We start from the raw sequence: 27124 nt of genomic DNA on the forward strand, positions 1-27124 counted from the left end.
AGCATAAAAAGTTTGTAGATACCTGTGGGCATTCACAGTTGTTTCATGAGAAACTTCTCTGTCTTAAAAGACTGTACCTTCTGTTTTAAGGCCATTTTTAAATTTTGACTGCTGAGAAAAGTAGCTTCCTTGTGTGAGAATTTAAGGATATATTTAAATTCTGGTCTGGTTGTGTCAGAGAGATTATTAGCCCTTTCCACTGGCATTTTGCACTAGTGACCATGATGTCTGAGATTCTGCATCTGAGTTAGGTGGTATTGCAGTGGTGAGCATTCACTGCCCCATATTTTGAGTTAATTTTTTGTGTGTTTTCTAACTTGGAATTGAGTATTTTGGTTTGGTATTCCCTTTTGCCTTCATTAGAAACGTTTTTTATATTTGTTGATAAAACTTAATTCCAGTTTCAACAAAAAAGAATAGACACAACATGAAGAAGATGAAGGAATCCACTTGAAATTTGAGTTCAATATTATCTTTCAAAGTCATCTGGTATTAAAGAATGCCTTGCTGCCTAGTAGTCTTAGACTATGCATGGAACTTCAGGAACAACAATTTTCTTTTTTGCAGTTTTTTAAAATGCTGCTCATTGATGTTTTCAGTCAATAGTTTATTGTGCCCGTTATGGGAATGTATCTTATGTGTGCCTGGCTTGCTAAAACATTGCCTTCTCTTCAGTGTGTTAAGATTGTTCCTTCAGGCTTTTGCACTTGAGATATCGGGGTGACTTACCTCCTCTTATAAAATTAATTTCTTCTTTCATGGCAGCATTTCAGTTACCTCTCTGTACCTAATATCTGTCACACACACAACTGTTTCTGGTTGACTGTTTCTTTGTTTAACAGCTCCCAGTTGGACTTGTACCTCAGGCTGTCACAAAACTGTTGATCTTGGTTCTGTGCAATTTCTGTAAATGGTGTTTAATGTTCTATTGATAGATATTGATATTGACAATTGATAGCGATTGAAAATAGTTTTGTTACATGATGGCCCCTACCATGTCCCCAGGTAAACTTGTGTAGTTGGTTCTACTCTTAAAAAACTTACTGGACAGATAGGTAGTCAGTGCTCTGACTTCAGCAGAGGATAGCATTAGAGTGGGTAGGCTGAAAAACAAGGTTCAGTGGCCAAGTTGGAGGCAGTTGGGTGCCGCAGGGTTTGGGGCACTGTTGTTTATGGCAGAGGGATATGGGCTTCGTGAAGAAGGGTCGCAAATGCCAGATTGCAGCAGTTGCTGCTTCTTTCCAAGCCTCTGTCTGCCTTCGCTCCAACCTGCCTTCTCTCTTGTGAAGAGAGAACAAAGAGGGGAAAATAATGTAGAGATAACAGAGCTGGTCAGTGTCAGACTTACGCTAATCGGTGTTCTTGTCCCAGGAAAATGCTGGGAATCTTTCATCTACTTTGATGCTTCTGAGAAGTCTTGAAAAAATAAGTCCAGAAATGTCTTTTAACACTTCAACAGTGAACTGGGGTAAAGGGAATAATGAGTGGTGAGAGCAGGAAACAGAAAGCCATTAAAGCAGAACCTTCATAAACTGGTATTATCATGTCCTGGAGGTACTGCTCTTGCTAAGTTTGGGTGGTCTTCTGAAAGTAAGGAGTAATTTTGATCCAACTTTCAACAGCCAGTCATAGGTAATTCTGATCTGTGGACATCAGTGTTTTGGTGATGTTTGGTGTTTATAATTTTTGTGTGATCTGGTAAATTCGCAGTTGCTTGGTGACTTATAATTACCACATAATTTTGTCATTAACATGGTTTTGTTCTCAGAGTGCAGCTCTTGACCTCCTTCTGTTCTTGTAATGCAAAATAGTATTCTTACCCTTACTCAAAAGAACCTGAACAAATTGGGTAAGCCTTATTTAAAGCCCCTAAAAGGGTGGATCAGGAAACCTATGCAGAAATATATTACATATAAGAAATAGTTGGTAACACTTTTTGTAGACATTTTCTGTCTATATTCTTGAATAACACAAAAATTTTCGCACCTTTTTGAGAATATACAATATGCAAAAATTAAGCTATTCATTGTATCAAGAAGCTCATAAACTGAGGCTGGTAATTAAAATTTGAGGAAACAAATACTTGTTTTTGTTAAAACGAATATTTTAGTGGATGACAGCATCAAAGTTGAGTTACTTGATTGGGATATTTTTCTATCAGTAACTGTGATGAAGGGTGGGGCAAAAGGAATGTGTGATCAGAGATTGGCAAAAGCACACAAGGGTGAACAGGTGGTCTGAGTCAGAGAAGGAAACAAGTGAAGTATTTAAACTTTTTCCTCACAGATAAGGAGTGACAGAATTGTTTGAGAGATCAGGATACTCAGGGAGGTTGGGATTCTAGAGCATCTTAGGCAAAAATGAGACAATAGAGACAAAATTCTGAACTGTGTCTAATATGTTGGCAATAGCAGTGTTTGGGATGAGTATATAGGTAATTTCTTTTAATGGTATTTGGAACTACTTCATGAGAGACAGAAAAGACAGCAAATAATTGCAGATCCTACGAAATGCATGGTCTTAGATGAACCAAGGCTTACTTGAGAGTGTTAGAGAAGCAAACTCAGTGTGGGAATTTGGGAAGTAAATTATATTTAACTTCAACTATGGTAGTTTTGTTCAACTGTGGCATTCTTTAATGTGACAGAATAGTGACTGGCGGCTCCTCTGCTGTTGCTGTTAAATGGTGTTTTCTCTCCTAGGGTTTGGACGTGGCAGAGGGAGAGGAACGGGGAGGTTTTCAGCCCAAGGCATGGGGTAAGAAACATGTAGAGCACAGATTTTGGCAAGGATCAAACTCAGTGGCAATATTAATTAACGATGTTGCCACTGTATGTATGGATATTTGGATATTGCTGTATGTTTGATAAACCAATACGGATGCAAAAATTGAAAAATCTCTTAGATGATGAATGGAATATCTTTGTCTTAAAGTAGTGTTTCTAACTAGGCACGCTTATAGAATCCTAATGTATGTCTACTCAGCAATAATACCTCAAACTTGGAGAGCCATACCTGCTATCAGTAGCAGACACATGGTACCTTGGAGTCTGAAAGTTGTATCCTACATATAGTCGTAGGTCCATTTAAAACCAGATTTATTTCAGTGTAATGTAGAACGTGCCATGAACATATATAAAACTTCAAAGTGGAATTCTAAACTTTCTTCTGTTTTTGGGGTTTCATTTTTTAGCTGTTTGGACTCATATGGACCTTAAAACACATTCAGAAGAAGTTATTCAGCAGCTTAAATTGAGCTTGCTCTCAATTTTGTTAGAGTACTTGGTTTATAGAAATGTAATCTCCACTACTTTCACTCAGTGTTTGCCTTTAATGACACTTCATGCAACGTCAGTGAAGTCATGATGAACTGGAGTCTTTTCTACTTCTCTAATAATTCTTCTTGTTCATACTTGCAGATGATGGACTGAAAAGAGGTTTTTCTTCAATAATGCTTTTTCACCTTTTACCTGCATCTGTGTATTTTGGCATTGGTGTCAGCAGAGCACTTTGAAATAATCTTACTGGTGCTCTGAAAGGACATGATACTGCTTACTTATCAGTCAGCCACCTGTTGAAAAACTTACCAGTTGAGCGAGTCTTATCATTGTGTGTGTAAACTAACGCTTTATAACACGGGGAGGAATAGGGATTATTATTGACTGTTTTTTCAGGAATTGATTTGGTTCAGTTTCTCCACAGGAATTTTGTTTACCAATCTCTTCACTTTTTTCTTCTTCTTCTCTTTTCTTCCTTTTTATCTCTGCTCGTAGAAGATTTCTTTATTTTTAACTAAAAGCTGTCAAGATAACTTATGTGGAAATCAAGATGTTAGATCTAATACAGCTTCAGCTAAAAATTATGACACTTGTGCTCGTTGAATGACCCATATGTTCTCTTCCATTTCTTAACTTTCAAAACTCTAGGACATTTAATCCTGCAGACTATACGGAGTCTTCTGCCACTGATGGCTTTGGGACAAAGTCAGAGATCTGGGAGACTGGTCAGAATGATGCAGATGATGGAACTGGTAAGATGCTTCAAGAAGTGGAAGGATTGAAATGAAGACCTGTAGCAAATTGCAGCTAAATAACCATTCTGTTAGTGTTCAGTTAACTTCTGAAAATTTGTATACATCTCTTGTGACAGAGATATTAGGTGATTTTTAAGTTTAATTGCTGCTAATATGCAGAGCCTGAGTGTCTCTCTGGTGACAATGAAGGGAAGCATTTTGCAATTCTTTTGTTATAGCACTAACAAACCCTTGAGAGACAAAGGAACTTGAAGAGTCACTGGAAAAACCTTGTATGTAAAGAAGTGTTTAGATATCTAAATACTGCTTAAGATCTCACCTAATGTAGTTAACGAGATAAGTCCTCATAGAATTGATTGGTCCTCGGGCTTTAGGCAATGGGCTGTGAATATCTAAGAAGAAAAATAAAAGAAAAATTTACAAGTATGAATTCACTCAGTGACACTGAGATGGCTTTGGAAGCTCCAGCTGCACAATGCAAAAATGTAAGCATGTGAGTCTCTGGATGAAGGAGAGTTCCAAGATCTGCAACTTTTGAACAAGAGAAAAATTATTAACTAAAGCACACGTAGACACTTGAATTGAAGCCAAAAAGCCGTTGACCTGTCTGAAGATCAAGGCAGATGTGTGTTTCTGTATGAAGTTTCAAGTGAGAAGTACACACTTCCAGCTAAAAGCAAGAGACTGACATAGTTTGGAAAGGAACGATTTGGCAGTGGTCTCATGGTGATTCAGAATGAGGAGGGTGGCCTGCTTATCTGTGATGGGAAAAATGGGATACTTGCTTCTTCCTGTGGCCTGTGACAGGAGATGAAGGCAAAAGAAATCTTGTATTAGACTGAAGAATGTTATGTATGGTTTTTTCCTCACTTGGGAGCCACTGAATGAATTTCTTTAACTACAGAGATGGTTGACTCTTCTGATCTCTTCATTGGTGAAGAATACTCAGGTGATTTTTCATCAGCTCCTGTGTCAAGTGTGGAAGGTGATCCTGAAGGGCAGAGTGTGCTCTGTTGAGCTCTGCTGTCAGCCACTTGAGAGGCAGCTTTCTGAATGTCTTACAACCCATTTTCCACTTAACCAGAGAAGACAACAGGCTCAAAGTTAAGGAGGCCTGTTAAGCAGCTGTCTTGTCACTTTGATTGCCTTCTAAACCAGTGGAAGAGTAGCTTTGAGCGTATCGGTGGTTGTTAATGGGAGCATTCTTGCCAAATATGGTATCTTTCTAAGGAATTGCTTTTTAAACTACTTGGTGCTGTAGCACAAACGGAAATACACCTTTTGTTTTCACTCAAGATATCTAATGTCTTGAAAATTCCTTTGGGGAATTCTTACCTTATTGTTTGCTACCTGTTAGTGAGGAGCAGGGTATGTTATCACAAGTATTGTAGAGGCTATAAGGTTAACTAAGGAAAGAAAGATCTGTAAGAAAGGTGCTAGGAGATTGGACCAGAGGTAGAGAATCACTGGTTTGTTACCACTGATTGCAGCTGTAAGGGCGTAGCTTATGTATGACTTGTGCTCTACTTCTGAAATGAACTTGAGTACTCTGCTAACTCAGAGTAGCCTCCAGGTGTCTCTGTTAGAGCACCTCAGAATTTTTGCACTTCTTTAGTGTTCATTAAGGGAAGAAATCTGCCTTAGAATAAGACTAGCTTGGTGTGGGTAAGCAGATCCCTCTAACAGCACGAGTGTGTCACCATGAGACGTGTGCTGCTGACAGAGTGGTGGAAATTGCGTTTTGATGTGTGGAATTTCTGTTCAGATGCCAAGCACATTTGTGCTGTTCATGTCACCAACAACCACACTGGATTTCAGTAACACAGCTTAAAGCATGCATGGAAATTTGGGAGCATTGTAGGAAGAAAAGCTGTGAGAAGGCATTTGGGAATTTTCCCTGGCCTTGTCAGATGAATGAATGAATACCTTTGAGGTATGGATGAGTGGGTGTCATTGTGAGGGAGTTCCTGCAAAATTACTCGGTTGGTGGAAAATTAAAGCAGACTAGGTAAATGTGAATGTTCTTGTTGGGTGTTAAGTACCTTTTTATTTCTAATCTTAATTTACTTTCAAATGAAAAAGGCACAGAAAGTGACAAAACAAAAATATCTCTCTAAAGAATGCCTTCTTTTATGGTGTTGCTTCTTTAGACAAGCCCTAGGAATATCTGAAAGAAGTCCCTGGGCCAAAAGGAATCACATCAGAAAGAGCTTTAAAATTGAATCATCAGTTTTCTCCAAGTGGGTAGCACTTTCAACCTTGTGATGGAAAGCATCTTGAGGGTTTTTAGAGGAAGCTACATCTGGAGTGATAATTTTAAAGCAGAATAGACTGCTGGGAAGGAACATAGAAGCAGTGCTATGGGGGGACAGTGGCAGACAAGGTATGGGGCTGCAAGTGTGTTGCATAAATTTGATCATTAATTGACTTGTTAATCCCAAATATTAATTTTCATGTTTTCACCCTAAATTTACAATGCTGTTTTCTTACTTAAAAATCAATGACCCAGTTCAGTTCCCATTGGGGAGCTAACTAAAGTTTTGAATGCGGGAACTACATGTGAATGGAAAACTATAAAGCTTGCAGTGGGCTTTATAAATGTCAGGTAAGAGTTTATAGAGGAAGGACAGGAAGGAAATCCTTCTCTTTATTCTTCATTACCCAGTCCCATTTCTTATTTCATCTAAAAAGAAGGTAAACAATATGAACTCGCGCTATTACTTGCAAAACTAGTGTCTTTCATCTGCAGTTACATTAAAGAGGAGATAACTGGGTAACTGCCTACAGAAATAAGAGATCTTTGCTTATCAAAGTATTTTCTGAAGACATCATACAAATCTTTGTGACATTCTGAGTTTACTAAGTATTTGTTCCTTTAGCCAGTGCTGGGGAAATTAATATTTTCATTAAAAATAAATACAGTATTTGTTTCCAAAATGTAGTTTCTGTTATTTGTACTCTGAAACTGCTCTAGAACCACATGCTCTGAATTGTTGCAGGTGCCAAAGGCCTGACCATAACTTGAATAGTGTTTCTAGGTGCACCGTTGTGTAATCCAGTAGAAAAGCTAGCTGGTTCTGTGAAGGCAAAATTTATTGCTGGTTGAAATATAGACTGAAAGGCAAGTCTTTAATAGTTCATAACATTTAAATATAATTGTATTCCAAATAATACAGCATCTTCCTGCATCCTAATTTATATAATGTACAGATGAAAGTCAAAGAGAAACAAAATTACCAATCCTCCTCCAAAAGGGAATAAACTTGACCATCATGATTCTTCTCCTACCTTTTTTGTTGTGTACCGTGCAGTGAGAGAAAATGAGTTCAAATCACAGCAGTTCTTATACGTAACTTATATTGGAGGTGCTCACTTCTCCAAGTTGATTGTAAAATGGCCTTGGGTTCCGGTAATTTACTCAACATCTCTTTGATAGAGTTTCATAGGTTTCTCGGAAAAACTTCCTTTGTTATCTTAGTTATGAACAGCTTTAAATTTCTCTGAAACTGAAGAATTATAAGAAATAAAAAATAAATTATAGAGTAACTTTCAAGAGGGACAGTTGTGCTGGAACAACCAAGGAGGTCGGTGTTTGGGTTTTTGTTTTTTTGGGGTTTTGTGTTTGGGTTTTTTTCAATATCTGCTGTAGAAGTCAGAAGGAACATTTTAAGGAAACCTTCAAGTCTTTCTAGAAGGCAAATCCAACAGGAAAGAGCTAGTACATAAGTTGGGCATAGACTAAGTTAAATTTATTTTGGGGTCAATATCAATGATTATTCAAATAAAGGGTAAAAAAATAAGTAGTGTGACAGGAAGAGAATTGGAGGAACATAGCTGAAGACTCATCAAAAAATATGTATTCTACTTTTATTGTCTTGTTAACTTTCTAAAACTGAACTTGTTACAAAGAGAAAGAGGAAGGGGTCACATATAACTATCTAGGTTGAAGCTTGTATGACAAGGATCCTTGAAAACGCAAAGCATAATTTTGATGGAAAACAGAGAACTCTTGAATTGTGTTGCTTTGCAAAGCTTGGGGAAAAGATTTGGAAGAGGATGCATGAGTTGCAGTAAGGCCAAGGTGGATTTTGGACTAAAAAGAAATTAATGCACCTATGGCAAGAGCTGACTTAGAAATCCCATCAATAGGAGGAAGACATTTGAAAACTGGATTTAGTGCAGAGAAGAGTACTGAAAAAACTGAGAGTGGAAGGATTGAATTGGGAAGGAAGAGAGTTAGTAAATTACAGTAGTGAACTTGGTAGCTTGGGTAAACTAATAAAAGGGTGAAAGGCTGTACACAGAATTTAAAAGAGTAAACCCTCAGAACTAGTTTTATCAGAGGGAACAACAGATAATTGTTTAAATTGGATGTCAGGGAAACATCACAAGTATTATTCCAAGTAAGTTTGGTCTCCCAAAGGTGATGGAATCTGACCTACTACTCAGGAGTCTGACTTGATGTATCTGAGTTCTTTTAGTGTTTATTTTATCAGACTCCAAGCTCTGTTTTAGTGTTCTGGTGTCAGTGCAAGGTTTGTCTTCTAGAGAAAAACAGCTTCTCATTGGGTTTTTCCTCCTTCTCAAAATTTCTGTTGAAATGTGTGGGTTACTCTGGAAATTTGAGGCACTGTAGTAGTTTTGATACAGGGTATGGTTATTCATAAAAACATCAGCCCTGGTTGGGGGCCCTTTACTAAAATGTGAGCATAAACATAAGATGTTTCAGGCAATTCTACATTGCTCCACAGAGCCCACACAGAGCGGATGTTACCTTGCTCAGGACCTGCCAAATAATTTTGGATTCCAAGGTATAGTCCCCCTCTCTTCCCACCCCTGTGTGTAACCTTCATGGTCAGCCCATTTGCCTGACAGAACCGGCACTGCTTGACCCTCCTCTGCCAAAACCTCCTGTGGTGTTGTGGGGTACAAGAGTAAGCACCAATGCAATGCTGGCATTGGTACCTGGTGGGTTTGATGCTGTCTTTGGGGCATTTGTTTCTGGATTAATGCATCTCAGATAGTTCCTGGTTAAGTGAAAGGAGATGATTGAAGCAGTAGTCCTTTTGCTTTTGTGCTTGACCCAAGGTGTTGGCAGCACTGCCTTTGGTGCTGGTGTTTTCTTTGCTCTTGGTTGCACAGTTTACACAAAGGTTCTGGTTGTTGCTGGGATCACCTTCCCTGACTGCTGGTCAAGGCCTTCAGTCTGTTTATTGTTCTTGCAGCATGTCTGTACCTGCTGTTTCCTGCAGAAAGGGTTGGGTTTTTGCATTGATAGGATTGTTTTCTGTAGTTTTCCTATTTCTGCATGCTGCACTGTGCTCCAGGGTTTGCCAAATCCACTCTGCCAGAAGTTATAGGAAGTGTTTTTTAGCTACAGTGGAAATTTAAAGGCTGTCCTGCTACTGTTGTAAGAATTATTTATGTTCTAAAATAAATTGCTTTCTCAGGGTAAGGAATTGGAGTTCTACTCTGAGGAATGAGTTAACAGTTTGGAAAGTAACTTCCACAGGCATAGCTTGAGTCTTGAAACTGAATGTGTTGAAAGCAGGATTATGGGTATTGGAGCAGGTATTGTGGTTGTGTTTTGTTCTGTATGAATTTGTGCATGAAACTAGGGGATACTGCAGGAGGGTTGAGTAACCTCTTACTCTCACTGGACCCATAGGAGTAAGTTCTTCCAATGTTTGGAATTAATCACTGGGTGCAGATGTGTGTCCATGCTAATTAAGTCCAGTACCATAGTGGCTAAGAAATTCCTGAAATCAGAATTTAAGTTCAGGAGGGATGGAGGAATGGTGGTGTTTCCCTCCCAAAATTTTAATTCTGCAGACCAGTTTCTTAGAGCTACCAACCATGTTTTCAAATATGTCTCCAGTCTCCATTTCCTTGCTTTGTTTCACTGATGATGAAAACAAGACTGTTGTAAACCAGAAGGGTTGAAACACAGTGTTGTGCCTTTAACTTGCATTTGTTCTCTTTCTTTTTTCCCAATTATAATAGGAGCATGGAAAAACTCAATAGAAGAATGGACAGCAGAAGACTGGAATGAAGATGTAAGTGCAGCTAGTTGGATATACCGATTGATTATTTATTCTTTTCAGAGTTTGTGTTGTGTTCAAAAACTAAATATTTGAAGTAACCCATTATTTCAAGTTTATTTTCAGAAGAGTGAAAATAAGTCATCCCTTTTGCCTCCTACTGCAAGGTGTAATGTCAGTGTTATTCCTGGAAATGTATGAATGTTTTCATGTAACTATATGGAAACTCCATCCTTACCTAATGACAGGGATGTATCTTTTGAGAGAATTGAAAGAAACTCTTAAATTCCTAGATTTTGTGTATCAATTCATGTCATCAACAGCTGACATAATTTAAACCTGTCCTCTGTTTCTTCAGTATGTGCTGAAGAATGTATGAAATATATGGGCTTTTCTCACCCCTGTTTGATGCTGATACAGTACAGCATTTGTAATATGGGAGAGGTGTTGAGCAATGCTGACTAGGGATAGAATTTGTTTTAAATAGTTACTAGAGCTGAATAATTTGCAAATGAATTTTGAAATCTGCAGCCCAATGTTAATTTTAATTAATTTTGGTTCCTGGAAAGCAGAAAGTTGTTTGTCTGCTAATATTCAGAAAGACTAAATGAATTGTCAAGGTGCAGATACATTAGCCCAAAATGTGCACAAAAAATAAAAAGGGAAAAATACATTATCTTTTGTTCTAAAATAGTCTAAAAATATGTATATTTTTATTTCTAAAAATAATTGAAAAACATCACAAAACGTATTAGTGTATTGAAATCTTTGCAAATTTTGGGAAATCTGTTACAGAAGGACCCTGGGCTTTTGTAGGAGGGCTATTAGTCTGCCCAGTCCAGTGCCACATGCCATCTAGTGCCTCAGTTAATGACTGGGAAGTAAAACTAAAATAATTGCTTAATAAAATATTTGTGAAATACAAAAAGTATTGGAATAGCATTTGAAAGTAAGCCAGTCATGTGGTGAGATTTGGACCACTGCAAGATTTGACCTGTTCCAATGAAAAATACTTTCATATAGCCAAGTATCCATTTGTTTTATAGGAATACAGACACACCTTCAGAACAAGGGCCTGGTGTCTGGAAAACAGCAACACAAAAGTTTTCAGGACAGTAGTGGATGGTGAAAAAAGAACAGCTCAGCATGAACTGATGCTGTATCAAAAAAGCTCCTATTGTAGTCTTTTTGCCTATTGGCACTCTTCCCCATCTCTTAGTCATTCTTGAGTTATGTTTCTGTATGTAGATGTTCCTGAGCTTGATCCTTAAGTGTCAAATCCAATTTCTCATTGCTTCTAGAGGTGAAAAATTGTGTATAATAGATGAAAATATCTGATCAAAGATCCTTGAGAATTTAGTTTAGGAGGAGTTTAATTTGAGGGAGATTTTAGTTTAGGGAATCTGAAAGGGTTAGTTTAGAAACATATGATGGACTGTGGTTTTAGTTTAGCAGAGTAGTATGAACCTGTGTCTGCAAAATGGATCCATGCATTTAAGTGTGTAACAAACTGTTCTACTGGCATGACTATTGATTAGAAGAACGAAGGAAACTGATATATTTGCTGTCTGCAGGGAAAGGTGTTTTTCTGAAGAATATTTCTGTTTAAATGTGATGTTCTCGAGTCACATACAAGTTATGAGCAAGTGAGTGAAATTTAACATTGTTTGACCCAAGAAGAATTAGGTCTTTGTGACCTGATAGTCCTGTCTGGTCCTTATCTTCTGCAGTGAGTATTGAGCAAGTATAATAGGTTGTCAAGGTGCTATTAAATAGAATGGAAACTGCTTGCAGTGAAAGTAGGAGGTTGTATTTTGTTACAGGGATGTTCAAGGTGTGAACAATAATGGGCTAGACAAATATTGAGTTACTTTAGATGGCTCTGGATTTTGCTCTTAAAATTGTGATTATGCTTTCATAGCTAAAGAAACTAAAATTTAACTACAGAAACTATTCCAAATGAGAGAAATAGAATAAGTACAAACAGAAACTATTCCAAATGAGAGAAATAGAATAAGTACAAACTGCTGGAAAGTGGGTGATGGCAAACATTTTCTGTGTAGTGTTGGTAGTACTAGTTTTTATTTGTAAAAAAAGGAAATTAAAAAAAGAGGGTATTTTTTGGTGGAAGTGGTTTCTTTACCAGGAAGCAGCGTGAGAAGTTGTTTTAATTTCTTTACCTTCACTACATCATACCAAAACAGTAATAAGCTTTTTTTTTTTTTTTATTTCTGATTTGTGGATGTTGAGTTTCTGTGAGGATGCCAGAGTCTATTTTCCTCTTCTTCTTATCGTTCCTGTACTCCTTTAGGACTTGATAGGTAGTTGTCAAGTGCGTTGTCTGTTTGGTGATTGGAGAATGATTTTACCATAGGAACAGGAGCTGGAAAGCACGGGCATTTCACTGCAGATGGAGGACATACCCCTGTGAGGCCAACACCGACAAATGGCTCACAACCATTCGTTCAGTTCTGGGAAAATGCCTCAGTGAAAGATTTGTGAGTGTAGTGTGCAGCGAGCATAATGGCTTGATTGGGAGCTGCAAATACTACTTCTGAGAAATACTAAATACATCTGTGTAATAAAACTTTTCAGCTGCTGCAGCACGAAACGTGTTTTGATGAATGCGGTAATCTCTGCAGAGTCCTGAATTAAGTGCTTGATTGGACCTTGTGGCAGTGAGTTTGCCACAGGGTGTAGTGTAAACCTCAATATAACTGAGCTGTTAGCTGGAGACTTTTGTTTGCATGCTGGTTCATCTGTAGAGAGCATTTACTCTCTCACACATCAGGCATGCATTTGCGTTGTCACAAACATCCCCAGTCTCCTTAATTTGCTTAATTTTTGGAGTTCACAAGTGTTTGTCCACAGTTAGTCTTTTCCTGGTTACCCAAGTGTGAGAAGCTGTTGACATTACAAAGAATTTAATATTTAATCAAGAGATTGCAGAGCATAGAGTGCTGCTTGTGCCATTAGCTGCCTCCCTGTGCTATGTGCTATGCAGGAATATCATAATACCCCAGAAAGTACAGTACACATTGCTCTAAAATAAAACACATGGTGGGGAAAGTGCTGAACAATAGAGGAACAGCCTTTTTAACTGAAATGTACTTAAGTGGAATGTTCTTTCTTTGTTTTGGTCAGTACATGGAGTTGTGGGCTGTCAACATTAATCTTGGGACAAGTGATCCAGAAATGAGGGACTAAAGTGCATTGTGTTGGCAGCAAGGGAAGGGCAAGAAATGGAGGGATGAACTGTAGTAGTACCGATTTCTTCATGGCCTGGTGTGTTCCTTTCAAGAGGGTGCTGGGAGAATATGTGAAATGTCTCTGCTCTGCCTCTGAGTGGTCATTTGCTCCCAGTCAGCCTTTCTCTGCCCTTCTTAAATCAACAGTGTTTCATAGGAGACCCCTCTCATATGTCCATATTCATGGATACACATGCTCTTGGTGGAGCTTCCTGTGAGATGGCAAATGAAATCGGCTCATGTCTGTGATGTCCTTTGAACTGCGCTGCTAGCAATGCATGCAATTAAAAATGCATCATTTCCTAGAAGAGCTGTATCAAATGGCACATCCTAAAGGTGTTCTTTGAATGGGTTAGTTATTCTTAAGTCAAAGACAATGCTACCAGAGGAACTAAGGGTGATTTTGTGAAAATTTAATTTAGAATAAAAATACAGTACATGCATATCTCTGTCTTACTAAACCTAACCTGTACCGGTTTAAGACCTATTCTGGTTTGCAAGTACTCCTGTCAATAGAAACAGATGAGCCCTAGGAAGATGTAGCTGTTCAACTACTACTTTTTAAACAAGAAAAAGTATTTTAAAATCTCAACACACAGCAAAAAACCAACCCCCTCTTTCCCCCAAAGGCCCAACCAGCTTCAGTTCCCCAGGTGCCTTCGCGAGTATCTCTGTATTGTGACAGCATGGTGAAAACAGTGCAGCTTTCTACTGTGGGTGGTCTGACTTGTTACGTGCGTATCAGCATGGCCCATATTTTATTACTGTTTCCAAGCTCCTGCTCTCAGAGCACTCAGTTAAAGACCTTATTGCCTCTTCTAACAGACCTGCCAAGAAAGAACCATGAGTGCTGGTTCACCGTACTTACCTGCCTCTGCTGGTGGTGAGGGCTGAAATGTCAGGTGCAAGGATACATGGAATGAGTGGGAGCAGTGTAGTATGTTACATTGTGCAACAAGATTTATCAGAGGTGCTTTATTGTGTCATAAATTATCTGCACATTGATGGTAGAATGGCTGTTGCATTAATTACTTTCTACTGGTGTATTTCAGTGAAACTGTTTCCCAGGCTGATGTAGTTGCATTGGTATACTGTTATACACTGGTGCCTGTTTTCAGTAGGTCAAATTTCCTAACCCAGCCCTCTAATTAAACAGGTACTTCATTCTGTGGAGGAGATTTTACTGAAGTTTGGCTACATGTTTTTGTCTTTTTAAGCAGAGCTTCAGAGTAGCCGTTTGTAATGGTAGTTTGACTTTACTTTTATCTTGAAAGTGCATGACCAAAATGGAATTTCTGCAGATGTTGCAAGAGGGAAGTGTGAGCATGTAAAATTGTTCCCCCATCTCTTTTTCAGCTTTCTGAAACAAAAGTCTTCACTGCATCTTCTGTTCCAGCTGAAAATCATGTGACTCCTGGGCAAAGGTAAGCTCTTACATGTTTTCCCTGTACTTTAAAAACCTTCTCCTTGATTAAGCAATATTAGTTTACACACATAAAATATTGAATAAAAATTCTGTCAGAGATTGGTTGAACTCATCTCAAAACTGAAAAAGCCTTGCTTGCAAATTGGTGTTTCTGTGAGTTCTGAGTTAAGATATTTTTGACTGTGAAAGTGGAGACAAACTTACCAAATGTGTGAGCATAACACATCTTCATCAGGACTTCTTAAAGGCAGGAAGTAGCTGGGAAGAAAAATTTTTTGCCGTTCAAAAGGAAGTTCTGGCTTTAGTGTCCAGAAAATGGAAAGCCTGCCTTTGTAGATGCAGAAAGTTTTCAGAATATAGTGCTTTGACAAATGTGTTAAATGAAAGCTTGCATTGGCAGAATGGTGAATTCCCAGGTAAACATCACGGTTACAAGCATTTACTGATGATAGAGGGTTAAGATCAAGAACCAAAAATATGTCAGTTGCTGTCTTCCTTTGCTTGCCTTTGCCTTACTGGTGATGTTGTGAAATCAGCTGCCTCCATTAGCCTCATGTTCCTGGAGAGCACGTTAAAATTTAGTGATGAAGACTTTGGTGGTTGGACAGCACGAGATCTCAAAACTAGAGCTAATGGAGTCTATCCCAAATGTCCTGATTGTGGTGTACTGCAGCCAAGTTTCTGTATAATATGTATGTGATTTGATATGAGGCATGGTGTTAGGTTGTGTATAGTTTATATTTCTTTCTTTCTTAAAGGTAATATATTCATATGCTTTTTGTTCTGTTCTTCCAGTGGATGTCCCTCAAATGATGTTAGAAAATGTTATAGTTCTTCCACTCAGATTGGGGTGGGATTTTTGTTTGTTACTTACTAGCAAAAAACTCTTCTCTCTCTTTTGTATGACAGACAAAAAACATTTGAAAAGACTGCTAATCAGTAGTAATTCTGTTTCTGGGATGGCAGCATTAGTATTGTTAGTACTTTCATTGGTGTCAGTCAGGTTTAATTACTGTGTTCATTCCAGACAAATTTCACTTTGTCTTACAGCATTGATTTGGTGACTCTGCTTCAAAAGCCAGTGACATCTACCCAAGAGACAGAAGCCAACTCATTTGAGTCTCCCCAGCAGCAGACCTTTGGCCAAGCCTTAGTATTCACAAATTCTCAGCATAGCACCCAGATGGCATCAGGAACAGGCAGCTCCAGTGCTGTAAACTCTTATTCTCCTCAAAGTCTGGTAAACATATGTTATGCTTTCTAAATGTTTTGTTTTCTAAATGTTGTTCATGAATAAATATTTCAGGTTAAGCAACTTTTCCAGTGCTGGTCATTTCATGAGGTGTTCTGATACACGTTGAAAAAGCTGAAAATATATTTAAATATCATTCCTTCCTTTCAGCCCTGTCCCTTCTCAAAAAAAGAAAAAAATTACTTTTTTCATTTTGCTAATTAGTTATTTCTGGGTTTACATGAAGTAGTTGTATTAATTTTTGGTTAGAGAGCAGATGTGCTCATTGCTTGTTGATGTAGGATAAAATAATTTGTTGATTAGTTAAGAGTTCTAGGCCAGAAAACTGATGTTACTTCCAAGCACATACTCAACTGCTTCTTGTGAAAGCATGCCTATTTCTGAGACAGTTTTGAGGGTGTGAGATGAGGTGTTTATTCTCTAAAAATCAGTCTAACTATTAGTAAATCTATAATATTTTAAAATGCATGGGTTCAAACAAGTATTATTGTGATTACAGTAGTGGAAACTTTTACTGGTCATTTGTTAGTAATCTGGGTCTGAAAAGATTTTACTTGCTGTCAGATAGCAGGTGTAGACATTGACCCTATGATTATGTTCAATTATTAGTTAAAATATTAACTCCACTCCTTCCCCTCTTCTTCTTTTTCTTTTGGTAGTCGGCAGTTCTTTGTTCTGGCTTTGGAGAGCTCAGATCCTCTAAATTGGCAAACTCTACTGGTTCCCAAATCTTGGACCAATTGAAATCACCAGGACTGGGTCAGTTTACCTCTCAACAAACCAATAGCAGTTCTGCCACCACTAGCACAGTTGCTGCGTCATCCTGGGATCTAAAACCACCTAATACTCAGTCCTCAGTCCTCAGTCAGTTTGGTAAGTGCTTTGACACAGCTTCTTCTCTTTCTATCTATATTAGCCAGTAAGATTTCTTAATGCCAATGATAGTTTAAAATACTTTAATGAAAGACTTTTTCTAAAAAATTTAATCCTAGTAATACAGTTACTTAAAACATTTCAAGTGTTAGGCTTATTTGCTGGTAATAGACATCAAAAGTATCATAAACTAAGTTTTGTTAAGCTTAAGCCTATAAATGTCGTTACATCTTTAAAGTTATTGAGCCTCCCAGGTAATGACATCTTTGATTTAGTGTGCTTGAATATTTACACGGAACTTTATTGGTGACTGTTTTTCAACAAGTGCTGGAAAATACTTTCATTGCACCTATGCTGCTTTTAGCCGAATGTAAAGTTATGTACTTGTATTTTTGGGTTTTTTTCCTGTATTTTTTCTTCTAATCATTACATGAATTTTGAATGAGTACTATATAATTTCTTCATAATGTACATCATACCTTAGTGTTCTTTCCATAGTGTGCTGTAAATGATTGAGGTTACTTGGCTTGTATATTTATAATTTTATGAATTTTTCATGTAATTGAGTAAAATTAGCAACAACATTGAGAATGGCAGAAACTTATTTCTGCAGTGTTTTTCCTACAGTATCCTCACTGTGAAGAGGATAGCTCTCGTGTCTTTCATATGTATGTATGTATGTGTCTATGTGTAGATAAGCAGCCATTGGTAGCAATTACTATATTTGACATGCAGAAATTCTAAGAAAAAAATTAAGTACATTTGAATGCATTCTAATGGACTTCAACTGAATAAAAACCCCTTCCAACTGGAAATTCTGTAAGTCTCTGTGGTGGTTGACCAGTGCTTTAGGTCACTTCATGGCTTTCAGCATCTGAAAACGATGAAAGGGAAGACCCGGGGAGAAAACCTGTTCATGTCTGGCATAATTTTGACTCTCAACTGTTATGAGATGGTAGAAGACTTTCTGTGGTTTTTTAAATCTTCTTTGCAGGGGAAGGGAATCCTAAATCATAGTACCTCTAAATTGCACCAACTCTTTACCCTTGGAAGTAATCATGTTATATCAGTGATATAACAGTTATTTGCAGTGAAACTTCAAGTGTTTGATTAAAATAGCCAATAACTTTTTGAGGACTTGTGTGTGATAATATTGTGACTGTGTAGATAGGTTTTCATATTTTTGGAAAAAACTAAATAATGCTTGGCCACAGCTGTTTATTTGAAGTAGAAGATGTATCAATTGATGTCTTTATTAGTGTTAGAGTGGTAATGATCCATGTGAAACCCCTCAGATGTCTGAAAAGACTTGCAAATGCTGTAGAATCTTAACTATTAAGCATCAGCCAGATGCTTACATAAAGAATGGAGCTTGAAGAGCAGAGTTCAATGCTTTAATTTTGGTATTTCTTTTTCCCATCACTGACCAGACTTTAAGTCCCAGCCTGAGCCATCTCCAGTTCTGAGCCAGCTGACACAGCGACAACAGCAAATGCAGGTGGTTCCTGTTCCTCCTCCTGGGCTGGAGTCATCCTCCTCCCAGGTAAAACTACAAGAGCCATCACCAGTAGACACCTCCACAGCTGTTAGCAAAATACTACAGCTCCCCACTATCTCTATGGATAACCAGGCAGTGACTGTTCATCAAACCCAGCAGAAACAGATAAAACCACCAAAAAGGAGGATAACTCCAGCATCCAAGGTGGGTAGTTGAGTGGTGGCTTGTCAAAACCACAAAAACTTGTGTCAGCAGTGGCATAGCTAGCAGGAGCAGCGCAGGATTGTCCCCCTGTACTGGGCACTGGTGAGGCTGCGCCTTGAATCCTGGGTCCAGTTCTGCGTCCCTCACACAAGGATGTTGAAGGGCTGGAGCATGTCCAGAGAAGGGAACAGAGCTGGGGATGGTCTGGAGCACAGGTCTGAGGACCAGCTGAGGGAGCTATGGGGGCTCAGCCTGGAGAAAAGGGGGCTCAGAGAAAGCCGGCTCACTCTAGAAATAAATGAGGGTGTCGACTGGTGGAGATAGGTCTCTTCTCCCAGGTAACAAGTGACAAGACAAGAGGAAACAGCCTCAAGTTGCACTAGGGAAGGTTTAGATTGGGTATTAGGAAAAATGTCATCATGAGGACCAGGCTGCCCAGGTAAGTGATGAAGTTACCATCCCTGTAACTGTTTAAAAGATGTGAAGACATGGTGCTTAGAGGCATGGTTTGGTAGTGCTGTCTTTAACAGTTGGACTTGATCTTAATGTTCTTGTTCAACCTAAATGATTCTATTATTTGATTTGTTACATGTTTTATATAAATTGCTATGGAGAAGGAGACCAAAGACCTTGGTGTATTTCTTATTTATGAAGCACAGAATACTAAGCTGCGTAGTTACTATAACATTACTATAATATAATATATACTCCGTAATATTGTGGTGATACATTTTACAAGTACATAGCTGGTTGCTCTGTATGGAAAATGGCTGTTGCTGAGTGGTTTTCAGATTGAGTTAGTAGCCACAATATGAATATTGGTGGAGTGGGGAGGGATGTACACAGATTATACTTCGTTATTGTGGAATAGTATGGTTTACTCCTTCAGCTCCAGATTAGAGCAGAATCAGTGGATTAATTTCATGTTGCAGATGCATGCAAAGGAATTATGATTTTTTTTTTTTTTTTCTTCCTTTAAGATTCCTGCCTCTGCTGTGGAGATGCCTGGATCAGCAGACATGACAGGGTTAAATGTTCAGTTTGGAGCTCTTGAGTTTGGATCAGAGCCTACACTCCCGGAGTTTGGATCAACTTCAAGCAGTGAGAATACCAGCCAGGCGACCAACAATAGCTTATATTCAAAATCTGTGAAGTATGTGTGAGTTGACCTCCTGCATTCTCAAGTGTTCTTGAAGGGGCTCAAGTTTGTGGCAAAAACATCATGACAGGGTTACAACATAATGAGAGGGGAAAATATGACAACTTGTTTTCTGTGGACTGTATCTTAAATGATAAATTTCTTCTCTAATGATAATCAAAATCTCCCTGGATGGATAGATGCAAAGCTGGAGATTACATGAATATAAATAACCTTTTAATAAGCTGTCCTTTATAGAATTTCTCATGTTAAATTGCCCTGATTTTCAAGTGTTTTGGGGGTTTCCTCCTCACTTCCCATGTTTTTCTCCATTTGGTCCAGCAGAGTTGACCTTTGTACCATATATGTGTGTTAGTAGATGGGCACCAGGTTACAGATCTGATGCTCTTACTGGATGAGAAAAGAAGCTAGGTTTTTTGTATGTAAAAGCTCTTACTGAAATGCTAAAACAGCCAATGATAAATGCCAGTGTACCAGTAAACCATTTTTAATTCCTTACTCATTGAAAAATCAGCATCATTAAAAAGCTTCCTGAAGTTAATTCAGAAATATTAATAAAAGTGAACTTTCACATAACTTTTAGTTTATACATGATATTTAAACTAATTGGAAAATAAAACCTTCCTGCATATTTTAAAGTAATTTTTAGCTCTTTGCATAATTCATTCTGTAACATTAGAATTCTATTGTAAAAAGAATCCTATTGTGGTTATTCATCAAATACCAGACTTGAGCAATTCAGCTTGTTTAAAAAAGAAAGATTATGATCGTTAATTTACCCTTGGAAAAGGTAGAAATAACATGAAAAGTGCTAGTGTGTTAATTTGTGTCTTGATTGGGCTGGAATGAGGAAGGTGAATGGTGCTTAGTGCAGCTGATGTTTTGAAGTAGTGATTAGTGAGGACCAAAACAATATTAGAATTTTTTTTTGCATTCTTAGATTTTCTAATATATATATAGTGTAGGTTTTTCTGTGTGTTTAAGGTAGTTCTATATAGCTACATAGGAGCTGATGTTTTCATGAAGATATTTGAAATACTTACCAGATGATAAATAATTCTTTTTTCCAGTGATCCTTTGAATACCTCTTTGCCAAAATCCAATACAGTACAGGAATCCACCTACACAACCTCTGCCATCAGCTCTTCCAGTCTGACCTGCTCATCCCAGAGCACTAGCCCCATAACAACTTCCTCCTATGACCAGACTTCTGTGCATAGCAGGATAGCGTACCAAAGCTCCATGGCTCCGTCTGAACCAGCCCCTGTTGCAGTTACGGTGAGTTCATTACAGAAACAGGACCGTGAAAAGGGGGAATATTCTTACCAGTGTTAGGTTTGTATTCCCCTGATACATTAATCCTTTAAGCAAGCCAAGTGGTATTTTTGATTGCCAAGCCCACCCTCTTACTTGTTTTTGCTTTTCCTGATGTGTAGTCATTTTTGGTAACACTGTATTTGGGATATAAGAGCCTCTGCTTTTATGGCTTTTGACATGTTAAATTGTCTTTTGACCTTTTTTAGAAGTACTTAAAAATACTTTAAAAAATAAAAAAAATGCTTTAAAAATACTCAAAAATTCTACTTGAATTTCCTTCCCTGAAGCTAAGGAACTGTCTCTGTATGTAAATATTAGTTATGGTATTTTGCCATAACTTGACAGTTTCTATACAAAGGTATATTATTTATTAATAATATAATTAATTTATATGGCACCTAGCAAATGGATCCCAAATTTTTTTGGCCCCTTCAGCATTACTTTTCTGTTGTATTTAAACACTAGTGGGAATTAGTTTCATGTGTTATTTTAATAAGCATAAGGAGAGGTCTAATATAGGACAAGAAATCTCTTGGGCAATTCAGACACACCTGCTCTCTTTGTATATGGAATGTAGGTTTGTTGTAAAAACCAGAGTTTATTAAATGTTATAGGAACTTGTGAGAGTTTGTAAGTTTATTTACTTCTGGCCTTTGTTACGTGTTGGCTCAGTCACACTTGTCTTCTGCACTAGCTCGTATGTACTGGTGAGGATCAAGCATAGACTATCCACTTCTGTACTCCAGCGTTATCCAAAAAACATCTGGTGCTTCTCAAGTCTTATCTTTCAATGGAAAAAAATTGGCGTCTCTGTGTAACTTGGATAGTTAAAATTGTGAGTTACATTAGATCAAAAGCACAACCATTTCCTATATGTTAATGCAATTCCTTCTTTCATATTGGTGTGAATCTGAAGTTTATGTTATATACAGTACATGGGAAGGTCTGCTGCTGCTGGGTGTATTATGGGAAATATATGGGTTTCTCTATATTCAGGACACCTTGCACTTGAGACAACTTTATGATGTAGTTTTTTTATAGGCAGTAAAAATTTAATTTTCTGCCTTGTTCAATTTAGTATGAATATAGAATTTGCATGAAGCATGTTCGATGTGTGATTCAGTCTCAGCATTTAATATACCTCTAAGATGATTTTTTTAATTAATTTCTTCTTTGTTTACAGAATGGGCACAGTGGTGTTAGAACACAGGCAACACTTGACAGTAAGTTTTCGAAGCTTGGTTGAGCACAGGACTTTCTGTTCATTCTTTGCTTCTTGCTGTGCACACAAGCGTAGCAGTGACATTGAGTTTAAGATTTTATATTGTTCTTCATGGCTAATTTATGGCTGACCATTTGACTTTGTGTTTGCATAAAATGCTGCTTGCTTCTTGACTGCAATTGAAATATGACAGCAGGTCTATTAAATCTACAAACCTAAACAGCCTTAGAATTAGGGAAGCTGCTTTGCTGCTGATTCTCCTTTTGAATTTACCTGCCAAAAATCATTTAATATAAAACAAAAATGCAAAATTAAAAATAAATATGAAATTTTTTAGCAGTTCTTTGAGTTCTGAGTTGGGAAGCTGCAAATAGTATTTAGCTGTAATGAAACAAAGTCACATTCTTTGAGTGCACCTCTCACTAGGTACAGTTCTGTCTCTGCCCTCTTAGCCTGTGGGGAATAAAGATGAGGGACATGTTCCCTCTTCTGAGTTTCGATACCTTGCAAACAGCACCCCTGTATTAACTCTGGTATATGTGTTAGTTACTTCATCTTGGCCTGTTTCCAATGTTGCATGGACCTGTAGCAGGGCTGCAGCTCTCTACTTGGGAGTTAAAATAATTATAGTATTCACTTTTCTGATCTTTGTGCTGCTCTGTGGAAGTTTTCAGGGACAGTGGGGTGAATTAATACCTTAATATCTTCCAACACCTCAATTTTAGGTCTAACCTCCTCTTAAACCTCTCTTCAGGTAGGCCATTAGTGGGACAGTGAGAAGTTGAATTTAAAGAAGCAGGAGTGTATGTGCTCCAAGAGTTACTATGTAAAAGATGGACCTATACAAAGACAGCTTTTCACCATGAAAACTTTTACATAAACAATTTATAAAATTCACTGCAGAACCTTTTTTCTACAAAAAATAAAGATCTGAAAATTCCTAATGCTTTTGTATTCTGTAATAGATTTTTTAGTCTCTTTTCCTATGCCAGTTCTCCTTTGAGAGCATTTCTGTTTTCTTCTTCCATTGAGTCTATTTTATTCATCCAAATTATTTTGAATTTGTCTTAACTTTTGTAAGTACTTTTTCCCTTCTGTATGTGCTGTAGTGTTCTCAGTTGTTAATCTCTCGTCTTTGATGTTCTTCTTTAATACCCACATCTTGAGCTTTCTAAATCCTTAATTCAAAGTACGACTGATGTGTTTTACTTGTGACCATCCTACTTGTCTCCTGGTTTTCTTTGTCTTGCACATTGTGTTCAGGCATCTTGTAGGGGATCTTAAGATGGTGATTTTGTCCCAGTTGAGGACATCTACTTTTACTTCAAGATGAGAATCCTGCTCTTATGTCAAGAGTTTTAAATGCTATTTACTCCTTTTTCATATGAGTTTCAGCAGGAGTTATTAGGTGATGTATTTGCTGCCTTCATAACCATGTTTGTCACTTGGATTTTCTTCTTTAAGAGGTCATACTTATTGCCAAAGTTAGAACCTCTCGATTGCATTGCAAACCAACAACCTGACTTTGGTCATTTAAGCAGGAAATCAAATCAATGAAGTGAATAAACTCTAATATATAACTTCCAAGTGTGTATTTGATTTTTGTTTGGTGACCAGTCTAAAAGTGCCTTCACATACGTTATGAGTTAGTGATGATCCACTGGGTAGTGGTCCCTGGTGTGGTGTGGGAACATGGCCCAGCAGAAGGTAGGGCTCAACTCTTTTCCAAGTTTTATTGATGATTGTGTGTCTCTAATTCTTTGTTATTTTTGTAGGAGAAGAAATTAGTGAAACAGCTGGGAATCATGTTGGGCAGTAGAATTTTTATGCATCTTATTATAGTGTAGTGATCCTATAAACAAGTTTTAATCTGTGAAGCCTAGAAAGTGTAAGATAATACCTAACACTTTTTATTATCTGAGTAAAGTGAGTCAATATTTGACAGCTCCTTAGCCATAAAAAATGCTTAATGCTGTGCTCAGTTCTGGTGTTTCATTGTAGCTTTTTTCATTCTACTGCAATACACTTTTGACTGAATATACCAAAATTGATAAGTTGTTATCTACCCCTGTACTCGAGCAATCTCAGTCTTGATCACCAAAGGTACTGTGTGGGTTGGAATGAAGAAACAGAGCTGTAGGTGAAACTTGAAAAGGCAGGAATGACTTGTGTTTGCTGAACCAAAAGCAAGGAATCTTAAAATTACTTGTAAGCCTAAATTAGTAATCCAGATAGTTGCAGGTGATGTGCTGAAGATGGTAGTTTACTATGTGTGTAGCAGTGATAACTGTAAATTTATTATAAGTAGAGAGCTTAAAGGGAAAAAAATGGTAGTTCTGTTGTGTTTGAATTCTCCTTCATAGCCAAATTGCTTGATGTGGTTACCAGTTCTTAATGGTCAGATTTTTGCAGACCAAGGGGAGAGTGCTACTGTGTTCCTGCCATCTGGGCTGAGATGTAAAACATGCTGGAATTTTCATTTGAGTGCCTCTTTTTAACTTGTTGCAGCTACTTCTTCAGTTGCAGCACCTAAGACAGAGCCTTCTCCTTCACTACCTTCAGCTGGTTCTCTGCCTAGTGTGGCATCCACCACGGCCTCTCTTCTGCCTTCAGCATCGCAGCATGTGGCAGCGTTACCCAGCTTGCCTCAGTCCAGTGATCTGGCCAGCAGCTCACTCTCCCAGCTGAGCAGGTACAGTAGAGTTGTGATAAACTGAGGGGGTCAGTTTTAGGGATAGGACAGGTGTAACGGTGGTTCCAGTATGGGGCTGTCAGGGACCAAGGGTCCCTTTTCTGATATGAACCAGAATTAGGAGAGAGATTCAGAAGAGAACAGAATGTTTCTGGTTGCAAAGTATGAGCTCTGGGCTGCCTCCTAATGGCAGAGCATCTGCTGCTCTCATGCTTTCATGATACATACACAGCTTTGTGTTTCAAGAGGTTTGCTTCAATCATGCTAGCTAAATCAGCTAAATTGATTCCCCCAGTTTATTTTTCCCTATTTTGTGCCTGCTGTTTTTGTTCAGTGTCATATGTTTGAAATAATTTTTTAACTGTTTACTACATGGCCAATTTGAAATAGTGTAGTCTCATTTATATTTGTTTGTTAAAATTAAAACCCAGAAATAATTTCACAGGAAAACTGTGTGTGCTTTCTTTTTCTAAGATACTTCCTTTAGATACTTCAGAATATCAGACTGATGTTCCTGGAAGTGTATCTAGCACAATTCAGCTCATTTGCACTGTCTCTCTCTTTTTCTGAATGCCTGTTATGTCCTCAGTCAGGTTGATTTCTTAGGATTTTAGCTTTTATATTTTTCATGTATTTGTAATCCTGCAATTCTTTAGTGTATCCCTAATCTTTAGTGTATCCCTAAACTCCCTATAGAGTGTTAGCTTCTGTCTTCACATTTTGGTTAGACAAAACAATTCCTCTCTAGGCCTGGGAATCAAGCTCCCTTCACTGTCTCAGCCCCTGCGAAATGTAAACCAAAGTGAGTTGGGGGGGAGTAAACCTGGGGTAAATGACTTCATTACCTGAAGCTGTAATTGGAAGATTAACCCCCAATATGCAAATGAATATTTGGATATTCCACTTATGAAAGTGTGGAAACTCATGACTGGTCATCCATTTTTGGGTGTAGCCCCTGGGGAAGCTTCATCTGCTCTTAATGTACTTGAAGGCCCTTCAATAAATATAACCACTTCTTATTCTTTTAATTTTGTCTGGCCTCTGTTTTTAGGTAAGCCTGAAAAAAGTATCAAAGTGACATCCTGAAAGTGTATTGATTGAGTTGTATTTTTTTATACTCACCTTTGTACTGTATTTGTTAATACAAGAAACTGATTTGGGATATTGGGAGTCTTTTTCCTGTTTCACAGCTAGGACATAGTTTGTTTTCGTTTAACACTCTAGTAGGTTTTTGTTGAATAAAATAGTAAATATGTCAAATAAGAACGATTCCCTTTACATTGGTCACATTTCCCCACATTGATTTGTTGAAAAGCTGTATAAATGGATGGAAATTTCAGGTGGGGGTTGATGCTGACAGATAAAAAATTTCATCCATCATCAGGACGCCTGAATTTGAAATCCATCTGACTTGGTAGAGCTGATGACTGTGGTGTGTCTCTACCATAGGTCAGATGGTGAATTGAGGCTTATCAAAAGAGCTGGGAAGAGTGGGCAAGTGAGTGGTTTAAAACTCATGTGTTTTCCCTTGTTGCCTAAAGTGATACTGTTGTGATTCCTGAAGAAGGGGGACAGTTTGAAAGTTCATCTATGGAACTGCAAAAGTTTGTTCTGGGCCCACGCCTTGAAGAGCTACCAGAAGTGTTTGCCTTTAGATTAGGTCATGTAATGTAGCTGTCAGTTTTGGTATGAAAACTACTGTGTTTTCTTGTGGCTGTTTCTAGAGAGAGCACTAAACTAATTTTGTTGTTAGGATCTCTGCTGATTCTTATTTAGTAAGGAGGAGGTTTTTTGAGTACCAAACTGTACATATGTTTTATAACTTCATTTTGGTTACCTTTGTTCAGTTTTCGTTCAGTTTATTGCATACTATACACAATAGTTTACATTAAGATCTCTGGATGAGTTATGGGGCAAATACCCTGCAGTTCTAATTGGTTGAGTTAATGTTGTGCAGCTCAAAATGTGAGAAACACCACAGTGGGTCAACCCAAAGCATTGCCTCACTTAAAACCTGTCCACCAGGATAAGCAGCAGCAGAGAAAGAATGAGTAACAGGGCTTCTGTGGGTGTGAGTCTTGTTTTAATTTTGGACTTCAAATGTCATGGAGTCATTGCTATTTGATTTCTGAAGCAACTATAGTTTTTCTAAAGATATA

General features: G+C 37.9%; 1 protein-coding gene across 6 annotated transcripts in view; it reads left to right on the forward strand.

The window, feature by feature from the left end:
* Positions 1–27124, forward strand: part of LOC131593080 (ubiquitin-associated protein 2-like) — a 141968-nt gene that overhangs the window by 18696 nt on the left and 96148 nt on the right. For 3 of the 6 annotated variants that reach the window (XM_058865285.1, XM_058865287.1, XM_058865289.1), the window contains exons 6-16: positions 2703–2757; positions 3927–4030; positions 10037–10089; positions 14679–14746; positions 15799–15988; positions 16660–16873; positions 18304–18575; positions 19556–19734; positions 20805–21012; positions 22235–22274; positions 24782–24965. In XM_058865285.1, coding sequence (XP_058721268.1) covers positions 2703–2757; positions 3927–4030; positions 10037–10089; positions 14679–14746; positions 15799–15988; positions 16660–16873; positions 18304–18575; positions 19556–19734; positions 20805–21012; positions 22235–22274; positions 24782–24965 — 1567 coding nt within the window. The remainder of the gene's footprint in view (positions 1–2702; positions 2758–3926; positions 4031–10036; positions 10090–14678; positions 14747–15798; positions 15989–16659; positions 16874–18303; positions 18576–19555; positions 19735–20804; positions 21013–22234; positions 22275–24781; positions 24966–27124) is intronic. The other 3 variants (XM_058865286.1, XM_058865290.1, XM_058865291.1) reach the window with 1 other exon arrangement.

Source organism: Poecile atricapillus, chromosome Z, assembly GCF_030490865.1.
Source record: "Poecile atricapillus isolate bPoeAtr1 chromosome Z, bPoeAtr1.hap1, whole genome shotgun sequence".
NCBI lineage: Eukaryota > Metazoa > Chordata > Aves > Passeriformes > Paridae > Poecile > Poecile atricapillus.